The following is an 11,081-nucleotide window of genomic DNA, read 5'->3' as shown; positions in this document are numbered from 1 at the left end:
GAACACGCCCCTCCTGTACCCGAGGACCCGCCCCTCCTGCACCTGAGGACCCGCCCCTCCTGCTCTCCACTGGCTCCCATATATACAGTGTGTGCACACATACACACATACACAAAAAATAAAACCTTTTATCAAATAAACTGGTACTGACTAGAACCCATCCACTTGTGAGGAGATGAGTATTATGGGTAAAAGACACTGGAGTCCAAGGTGACAGAGGAAGGAGGTCGTAGGGAAGAGGACCTCCCCCTGAAGATGTCAGGAGGAAGGCATGAAAGTGCAGACCACGCAGGGCTCACTGTCAGTCGGAGGCTCCTTCCCTGGCCAGGGCAGAGGAGCTCATGTTCCCACTCCTGAAGTCTTATTCTCCGGCACCCCACCCCTGCCTTCACTAGTCTCTGCAGAATTAACATCTTTATGCCATATAAGTCCAGTATTGATTCTTTCTGTGGCTTGTGCTTCTCTTCCCGCTCAACTGCAAACTCAATAAAAGCAGAGTTTAGTGTCTGTTTTACTTTCTGTTACACTCCCAGACACAAGTGAAGAGTGAAGTCACACTCTCACTTGTCTGAACAAGTAAAGCCAAAGAGACAAAATCCAGAATAGCTTGCAAATTCATTCTCAGATATCAGGTCTTATGTGACTCTAGGAATACTAAGACAGGTGACACGCAATCAGAGAACGAGCCTTCCTGTGGATAGCAGGGCTTGAGAACAGCTCAAAGTACATAGAAGAGCCGGTCTTAACAGACAACCCATCCTCCATTTTAATAGGACAAACACACTTAGACCACAGGCCTCATTCGCTCTCCTGAGACACTGAAGAAAATCATACCCTGCAGTACACACCGTGTGGCCCTCTGGAGGCAGGAGTGTCTCCTCCACCCTAAGGTGCTTAAATTCCTAAGACTACAGAAATGCCAGTCTGAGATCATTGGTTCGCACTCCTCGGCTTACAAACTTACAAAGACTGTGGTCTTCATAACAGCCCAACATGACACTAACGGTGCACACGAGAGCAGGATTCCCAGCTAATCCACAAGCACTGCCTACGCTGCAGAGCTATAAATAGCAGGCATGCTTCCAGGAGAAGACATGTCAGTCATAGAAATGTGTGCGCAGAGCTATACATGACACACGAGAAAGCATTTTACAGAAATACTTCTTTGTAACTAAGAGAACCTCTTCTTTTTAAATACATGTAGTGTATGTGTGTGTGGAGGAATATCTTTATATGACTGTGTGTCTTTGTGTGTATGTGTATGTCTTCATATGTCTGTGTGAGTGTGTGTGTCTGTGTATGTATGTCTGTATTAAATGTCTATGTGTTTTTGTGTGTGTGTGTTTATGCCTGTGTGCTTAAGGATGTCTGGAGGCCAGACAGAGTGTTGGCTTCTGCTAGAGCTGGAGTTACAGAATTATGTGCCTGCACTGGATATTCTTTTTTTTTTTTTTTTTGGTTTTTCGTGACAGGGTTTCTCTGTATAGCCCTGGCTGTCCTAGAACTCACTCTGTAGACCAGGCTGGTCTTGAACTCAGAAATCCGCCTGCCTCTGCCTCCCAAGGGCTGGGATTAAAGGAGTGTGCCACCACCGCCCGGCACACTGGATATTCTTGATCAATAAACTTGGTTTCTACCACTACCACCATTCCCAGTGTCTTTCTGGAACCACAATATGTTCACAAAGTATTTGTTGCTTTTTAAAAGAATTTTGAAACCTTGGGACTAGAGAGATGGCTCTGTGGTTAAGAACACTGGCTACTCTTATAAGAAGACATAGGTTCGATTCCCAGTACATATACACAGTGGCTCACAACTGTCTGTATCTCCCGTTCCAGAGAATCCAATGCACTTTTCTGGCCTCTGTGGGCTCCTGAATACTTGCCCACATATATACACATAAAATAAATAAAATATTTTCAAAAGTAAAATTAAAAAAATGAAAACAAAATGTTTTCAAAATGAAATTGTCTTTAAATTTTTCAAAATTAAGCTGGGCCGGGCGGTGGTGGCACACACCTTTAATCCCAGCACTTGGGAGGCAGAGGCAGGCAGATCTCTGAGTTCGAGAGTTTCAGGCTAGCCTGGTCTACAGAGTGAGTTCCAGGACAGCCAGAGCTATTCAGAGAAACCCTGTCTCGAAAAAACAAAAACAAAAACAAAACAAAGCAAAACAAACAAACAAACAAAAACAAACAAAATTAAGCTGGGCAATGGTGGTGCACACCTTTAACCCCAGAACTTGACAGGCAGAGAGACACAGGTAGATCTCCTCTGTGAGCTCAGCATAGTCTGTAGAGCAAGTTCCAGAACAGCCAGGGCTACAAAGAGAAACCCTGCCTCGAAGAAACATAACAAAACAAAAATTGTTTTGTCACTAAAGACGATATAGAGGATACATCTGTAACACACGTTAAAGTTAGCCAAATACAAAATGCTTTCATTAAGAAAGAATATATATATATTTAACCATATAAATAAAAAGGGAAACATTCTGCCCTGTGAGTCCCAGGTAGAAGGCTACTTCTTACAAAGAATGCCTGGAAGTCTAACAGGACCCAAGTGTTCACCAAATGACACTCATTCTGTGTGGCTCAGTTAGCAAAGATAATCCCACGAATGACACCAGACACTCAAGCAACCGCCCATTCCAAACACCGAAAGAGCAAGAATTGTGGGCAGACGCACAGAAGGCCTTACGACCAGTGTCTTAGCGTTGGGGAGAGAAGAGACAAGATGGACCACTCACTTGTAGAGGTTACATTTTACCATCTGTGCTACGAGCCACATCAAACAGCATGAGATTTGTCAAAAAAAAAAAAAGGAGGAGGAGGATTAAAAAATAAGTTTTTCAGTTAAAAAGAATGCTATTCAACTGGGCATGACAGTGTACACCTTTTAATCCCAGCACTTGGGAGGCAGAGGCAGGTGGGTCTCCGGGAGTTTGAGGCCAGTCTGGTCTACATCTTGGTGATGTTAGGTAAGGCTACATGAAGAAACCCTGTCTCAATGAAAACAAACAAACAAACAGACAAACAGAAAGCTGCTAGATAAAACTGAAAGACTGTGAAGCCAACCGTTTCAAGGTTTATTGCTGTTAAAACCTGAATTTGTAGTCTCGCTTTGCTCAATTGAAGTATTACACGTTCCAAAGCCATAATCTACAGCAAACATTAGTGATTAAATTCCTAATATTTACCTCTATATTTAACATCTCACTTCCAATTATACAATTTTGAAAAACAAACAAATAAACAAACAAGCAAACAAACCTGCAAGGCTAGGACAGGGATTTTAGGAAATGGGACTTTTCACCTCTGGTGCTGGAAGGGCTCCCAGCTACAGTTACCAGGGCTGTAATTAGAGTCTTAACAGAATCAAGATCTACCCTTTAACCTAACTGCCTCTTAGCCTCAACAAGAAAGGAAACGGTACAGATCTGGGACAAGTGGGGAAGGGACATTGGCTCAGAGGCACAGGGCAAGCTGGGAGTCAGTTTGCACAAACACCCAGAGGGTGGGCTCTTTAACTGCGTCCCTGAGGTACACCAGGTACTCCAACTCCTCTCTGTTCTGCTCAGTTTTGCTGAAACAAATTATCTAAATTAAAAACTCAAACTGAGGCTCAGAGGAAAGGCCAGTGTCCTTGACAGAAAGCTTCCGAGGTGGAAAGCTGGGGTCTTATCCCAGTTCCGGGACTCCTGAGGTCAGATCAAAGCAATTTACATTCTGAAGACAATTTACATTCTCTCTGCATCTTCCACTTGGCTGCTTCAAAAATCAAATATGATAAAGACTTAAGAAAAGTTTATCAATGAGAATACCCCAAACAGCACAGGCTGGACTTTACCTAAGCAGCTGGATACAGAACAGTATTAAATAGAGGGCAATTGTTAGTTTGTCTAAAATAGTTCATAGTAAACAGTTCTGTGTCAGCCTTTTAAAATCACAACAGGGATAGCCACAATCCACAGGTGGCATTTGGACCCCAGGGCTCTACCCAGACCTCGGTGACAAGGGAATACTCACGCGGATCTGCCTTCCACATCGAGCTTGCCTGGATGGACGCCCTTTTTGGCAAGGATGGAGGATACTTTGTCCACATCCCCCCTTTCGGCAGCCTTCATCAACCGATCATCGTACTTATTCCACTCTGCTGACTGCTACAAGACAAGGGAGAGGGCATAGCTTGTTAGTCAGCGTCCCTTATGAAGGAAGCACCAGGCCCTGCAGAGGGCATCACTCGGTTCCCAGCGGTACCCCAAATTCCTTTCTCTCTGCTATGCTTACTTAGCCAGAATGGCAGATGATTTATTTATGTGTGGATTCAGTTACTTACTAACTTATTGGAGATGGGGTTTCTCTGTGTAGCCCTGGGTGACCTGGAACCAGGCTGGCCTTGAACTCACGGGGATCCATCTGCTTCTGCCTCCTTAGTACTGGGATTAAAGGTGAATAAAACCTTCCCAAATCATGACTCATGCCTGAGAAGTCTATTAACCTCCAACTTCCGAGAAAATGTATGTTTTACATGTTTGGTATACTGTTAGCATCTTTGGGGCAAAGAAAAGAAATTAATAATTACTGAACACCCACCCCAAGCCAGGCATGACTCCCCACGCTACCCAGAGAACTGTAACTCTGAGATACTCTTAGTAGCAGACAGGAGTCACACTCCCGGCATCAAATGACTTGAGTGGTGGAACTGTGCCATGGCTCCGATGGCTCCCTGCCTCCTATGGCTCACACTTTCACAGATGTCCCTGGTTACTATCTCCCTGCACCCTTAGGTGCAGTTAGTGGAACTCTGTGCATTGTAATACACTATGACTCATACTTCAAAGATGCTAGAAATGCAACTGTACACATACAATCTTCTATACACATACAATATTCAATACAATAAGGAATGAGTCATACCTGCACATTAGGATAAAAAGAAACTAAAGAAGAAAGACTCTAAAGTATTGCCTTTTTGTTTGTTCCTTGTTATTGTTGTTTAAGAGACAGGGTATTCCTATAGAGCCCAGACTGGCCTCAAACTGAAGCCATCCTGCCTCAGTCTCCCAAGGCATGTACCACCACTGCCAGCAGATTCTTTTATTTCTGCAAACACTCAGTGCATATAAACTTAAAAGGAAGGCGAAGGTCATTTCAAAAACAGGAGGAAGTAACACACAATATATATTTTAATCACATCAAGGTTATGTTGGCTTTGATCTGAGAGCATACTGTGAGACCAATAACGTGGATCTTTTTTTTCCTCAGTGTATAGATGTAGCAGAACATGGGAACATATGGGCTGGAGAGATGGCTCAGTGGTTAAGAGCCCTGGCTGCTCTTCCAGAGGACCTGGGTTCAATTCCCAGTACCCACATGGCAGCTCACAACTGTCCAGTTCTAGAGGATCCAACACCATCACATAGACATACATGTAGGCAAAACACCAATGTACATAAAATAAAAATAAATTACTAGCCAGGCAGTGGTGGCGCACGCCTTTAATCCCAGGACTTGGGAAGCAGAGACAGGCAGATTTCTGAGTTTGAGGCCAGCTTGGTCTACAGAGTGAGTTCTAGGACAGCCAGGACTACACAGAGAAACCTTGTCTCAAAAAAACAAAAAAAAAATCTAAAAAAATATAAATATCTATGTCTACATATATGTGAACATATAAGTTCAGGTGTGGTTTAACATTTAGAAAGGAGACAAGAAAAAGTTATTATCGGGTGAGAGAACACATGTTTTTAGGTTCATAACGTATCACATTGGGGCTGGCGAGATGGCTCAGACACTAAAGGTGCTTACCACCAAGTCTGACAAGGAGAGGACCGACTCCCACTTTGCCCACAAAACCCTCTACATGTTTAACGAGAACAAAAGTCTGCCGGGCAGTGGTGGTGCACGCCTTTAATCCCAGCATTTGGTAGGCAGAGGCAAATGGATTTCTGAGTTCGAGGCCAGCCTGGTCCACAGAGTGAGTTCCAGGACAGCCAGGGATATACAGAGAAACCCTGTCTCGAAAAACAAAAACAAACAAACAAACAAACAAAAAAAGTCAACAACTTCCAAAATCTTCATAGTAAATTCTACCAAGTGACTCATGAAGTACTTCAAAGAGAAAATACAAAAATTGAACATGAAGATGTTTTTTTGTTTTGTTTTGTTTTGTTTTGGTTTGGTTTGGTTTGGTTTTTCGAGACAGGGTTTCTCTGTGTAGTCCTGGCTGTCCTGGAACTCACTCTGTAGACCAGGCTAGCCTCGAACTCTCGAACTCAGAAATCCGCCTGCCTCTGCCTCCCAAGTGCTGGGATTAAAGGCGTGCGCCACCACATCCCGGCCATGAAGATGTTTTTAACTCACTCCTGAGATTTCTTTTAACGGAAACTGGTTTGAGCATCCATAGACTTCAGAAATGAAGGACTGAGGTTAAACTTAGTAATCAACCTGTGTCTTCCTCTAACTTCCTAAGTCTAAACTGCCAACGTGAGCAATGTCGACCTCCTGACTCAAAATCAAACTTAGAGTTTACGCCTCAACTCTTTCACTTCAGAGCAAAACAGTCTAGTGCCTGGCTTGGGAGACATAAGAGACACTGGGCTGTCAGATGCCCCAAGGATTAGGTCATGCTCACCACACAAATACCTGCCCTAACTGATTAGTTTATTCTCAGACTTAAAACCTTATTCTCAGACTTAGCCGTGATCTCCCAAAGAAACTTGCTGGGCAGCAAAAAAGCTCTGCACAGCTCACAAACCACTGCAAACCCCACAGGAAGGCTTTCAAAAGAGGAGGAGGAGGAGAAGCAGGAGGAGGAAGGGGACAGTTCAATATGATTACACCCTCATGTGCGTGAGTAATTTTATGTCTGACTTCATTAAGCACCATTTTCCAGTTCTGGCCCAAAGTCAGTTAACAGTATTACCGCCGCCCAGCTACTAACATTCTATCTGAGCTTTTTCAGTCCAGAAAAACAAAAGCTTTTGTTAGTTGCCATGAATACTGGAGGGCAAGCAGAAGGAAAAATCATCAACACAGAAATTGTCATTAATAAAACAGGACACTTTAAAAGCACACAAGAAGCCTGTGTGCAGATCTTTGCTCCACAAGATACCTACTGAGCGGTTAGAAGCGCAAGGAAACCAACAGTTCATCATAGCCAGGCTCCTGACGGGTGCTGCGACCGTGAACGACCCTGCATTAAGTTACAAATCTCTGCAGCTCACAAAGCCGATCTGCAGACGCCTGGCAAGGGACTCGGCCCCTCACATGCTGGGCTGCACGTAGCTTGGATCTCCAGGCTTAATTTCTTCATCTTTCGGACCCTTCTCCACCTTCTTAAGGCTGAAAAGGTCTCTTCTTTGCTGCCGAGCGCGGGATGCAGAGCTGCCCAAGTCAGGTATGTAACTCCTCCTCCTCTTTCTTACTTTCTTGTGAGCGGCTGGCTTCCAAAGTCTTCCCCTTTCAGGGACCCCATTGGAAGACACCCCGAATCCTGCTTCATCCCCGCTACAGCCCAGACACTGCTGTGCACAAGCCTGGCCACCTCTGAAGTGACCAGTAAACAGTGTGTGGCCTGTATCACATTAGGGAAGTTCTATTTTAGATTCCATAGAACCTGACAGCTGGGTGATAGAAAGGGGCTGAGAACTTGTTGTCAATGCATGCCTTCCCTCTGAGTAACTAAACTCAGGTCTCCTGGGGAAATGACTCAAGCGCATTGTGAAACACGCTGACCACGTCAATCCAGTCAGTGTGAGTGTGTGACGAGGGGATGGGAGGTGGACAGACAAATCTGGTCATTCAACAAAACAGTGTTTAAAGCCAGTTTCAATCTTAGGGTCATCTATCATGGAGTTATACTAGCCTGAACAAACAGGATATAAACTTCTATTTAAAGCAAATGTGTCATGCTTTCATTTAAGGAAATGCACACACACACGCTCACACACACACACACACGCTCGCACACTCGCCCCACCTTGAATGTTAGTACCCCCGGCTGGTTAGCTCTGCTTACAGCCAGGTTTCAGCTTACAACTGCTGCCAGCCTGTCTCTTCACGTGTTAAACAAGAAGGAACAAGGGCACTGCCAAGCATGGTGGTGGAGACTGTGCCACAGATTTTAATTTAAAACTTTAAATTTAACACTTGGCACTCTGCGTTTCCAAGCTTAGCGCCCTGCCTGTTAGAATGAGTAAACACTGTGTCGGTGGAAAGTCAGAGGATCTGGATTTGTGGAGAAGAACAAAACACGGTAAAATAAACTGATTAAAGCTGACAGAAGAAAATCCAGCCCGAAGCCGAGCTTCCGGTATAGACACAGCTATGCGGGGAGGGGAGAGACAATCCTTCCATACATCCCACAACAGCAAGATTCTCCACATTACCTAGGCTGCTCCCTCTTCCAGCTCAATTTTGGTGTGTGTGTGTGTGTGTGTGTGTGTGTGCTAGTGTGTGCACATGTGTGTGTGTGTCTGTGTGTGTGTGCATATATGTGTGTATCTCAGTGTATCTGTGTGACTCAGAGTATATATATATCTGTGTGTGTATGTATGTGTGTCTATATGTTTACTGTGTGTTTACTGTGTTCTACATACCACATCAGCATGAGAATAACTTAAAGATCCTCTAAAAGACATATTCAGGAAAACTGTTTCGTGAGAGTGTGACACATTCCAAGCCATGCTTAGAGGAAGGAGGTGACTGTCCCACCAGAGATCACACTGCCTATTGAAAATGCTGCATGAACTGCAACAAGGAACCGGTTCCCTCCAGTTGCAATGTAAGGCCTTTATTCTAATTATAAAGCACATATAGTCACACGCCCTGTTGAATTCTTTTGGAAACAATGAGGTGTTTTCCTCCCAGACCGCATAGGATACCAAAGGGTCACTTGGCCCTAGAGACTCCGCCTAGCCTAGTCTCTCTTCTCCAGGGAAGATCCAGGCTGGGACTCAGACCTTGGCCTTTTGGATAACGGAGCAAGCACATTCTTTCTAGAAATAGGCCAGCAAAGGCAGAGAAAATAAAACAAGAGGGGAGCCTGGAAGGACTCTCCAAAGTCACACAGGGCCTCTCAATTCAGGAGATGGGCTATGTGCCCTCATGCGGATGGCTGTCCCAAATGCCACCATCCAGTCCTATCCACACCCAGCCCACAGTGGCTTCCTAAGGACCAGAGTACAGCCCTGCTGCCCCCAGACCTGGAAGGCTAGTCCCTAGCTTCCACTTGGGTCACTCTCAAAATGTCACGGCCTCAGAGGCCTCCGCCTGAGCATGCTGCCCACCACCCCACCCCACCCCCCTAACTGGTACAAGGGAGCCTTCTTCAAACTGCAGTCACCTCTGTCCTTATACCCTACTTAACATCCGTCCCTCTAAGACCCCTCCAATGTGTATACACAACAGAAGTCTCAGTTCTCTGTCTCGAAGCTGTGAAACTGACTTTTAAGTAGGTAATCTCACAGCCACTGGGTTCTTACTCAGAGTGGGAAGAATTCCAGCCTCCACGGCCTCTCTCTCCCACACTCCTGTGCACTAGGCAGGATCTGTACTGCCCTGGGAAGTGGCAGGAAGCTGTGGGTGGCTCAACTAGTTGCGAGTGGGTCCACAGACCTCCCAGTCAAGAAAGCATTCTTCTGACCCTCTCCTCCTGGGGCATGAACCCCGGGTCTGCCTTTCTGGCTCAGCAGACCTCGCGGGGCCCCTCAGAGAGCTGGATGCATCTGAAAAGCTTGATGCTGGGGCTGGCAGATGATAACCTCCAAAATGGAGGAGATCAGTCAGTTACAAGGGCTCCTGGCCAGGGATACTAATACAAGAAAATTCTTTTTAAAATGAAGAAAGAAGTATAAAGAAAAAACAATTTCAAGTGTTTCTTCCTGCTTTCCTATGTCAACTTCATCTCAGGGGTAGCCAACTCATTGACAGAGTTTATCTGTTTCGGTTTGTTCTATTCTTTTAAGACATGGTCTCACATAGCCCAGGCTAGCCTGAAACTCTATATAGCCCAAGATTACTATACTTCTGATTCCTGCCTCCACCTCTCTAATAGTGGGAGCATAGGTGTGTGCTGCCATGTCCAATCCGTGGGGCACAGGGAGTGTAACTCGGGGCTCCCTGCATGCTAGGCAAACAGTACTAGCTGAGCCCTTAAGTTTATCTCTTTTTGGGTACTGGGGACAGAAAGGCACTTTACTTTTTTGGTCTTTACTCAGTCAGTGTCTCTGGAGCAGGATTCTTACAACTGATGACATCACAGAAAAGTGGTCACTCACACTCCCATCTTCCGGTGGACGAGCATACCACTGCCACCTTTGACGCAGTCTAAACAAAAATTTAAAAATAGAAATCTCGTCAAACCTTTAGAAATAATAATTTACAAACAACACAAGGGGAAAACCACAGATGCATCATGGGATGTTTCGGTCTTGATTTTTTACAGATAGCTTCTTTTCTGCACGCTTTGCTTTTGCTTTGTAGTTGAGGCAACCCGAAGCTCAGGTATAAACTGCTCCTCTGGTCCACACAGAAATTAAAAAAATAAAATAAAAAAGAAGAAAAAGAAAGATCTAGCATAGGGCAAATGACAGTTTCTTAAAAATACTTGCAGCCCAAGAAAGGGCTGAAGAGATGGCACAGAGGCTAAGAGCACTTGTTGCTCTCGCAGAGAATCTAAATTCAATGCCCAGCACCAACACCACAGAGCTCTTAACTGTAGCTCCAGTCCTAGTGATCTGACGCCCTCTTCTGGCCTTCATGGGCACTGCAAACACATGGTACACATACATGTATGCAGGCAAAAACTCATGCACATAAAATAAAACAAAAAAAAAACACAGCAAGAAAGGAAGATGGCAGTGGACAGGTTAAAGGGGACACTGGACTCTTAACAGCTGGACACACAAGCAGTGAACATCGGTCCCTGAGCAAACATTCTTTTAGGAGTGTGACTGTAGACTAGCTACTTAAGGACATGAAACAAGCCGGGCGGTGGTGGCGCACACTTTTAATCCCAGCACTTGGGAGGCAGAGGCAGGCGGATTTCTGAGTTAGAGAGTTCAAGGCTAGCCTGGTCTA

The 11,081-nt window shown here is 45.0% G+C and overlaps 1 protein-coding gene across 1 annotated transcript in view; it reads right to left on the bottom strand.

The window, feature by feature from the left end:
- Positions 1–11,081, bottom strand: part of Uaca (uveal autoantigen with coiled-coil domains and ankyrin repeats) — an 89,287-nt gene that overhangs the window by 35,323 nt on the left and 42,883 nt on the right. The window contains exon 2 of the mRNA XM_028774582.1: positions 4,029–4,162. Within this exon, the coding sequence (XP_028630415.1) occupies positions 4,029–4,162 (134 nt within the window). The remainder of the gene's footprint in view (positions 1–4,028; positions 4,163–11,081) is intronic.

Source organism: Grammomys surdaster, unplaced genomic scaffold (genome assembly GCF_004785775.1).
Source record: "Grammomys surdaster isolate TR1022 unplaced genomic scaffold, NIH_TR_1.0 241, whole genome shotgun sequence".
In the NCBI taxonomy this organism is placed as follows: domain Eukaryota; kingdom Metazoa; phylum Chordata; class Mammalia; order Rodentia; family Muridae; genus Grammomys; species Grammomys surdaster.
Note: the sequence above shows the minus strand (reverse complement) of the source record. Positions and strands in the feature narration are given on the sequence as shown.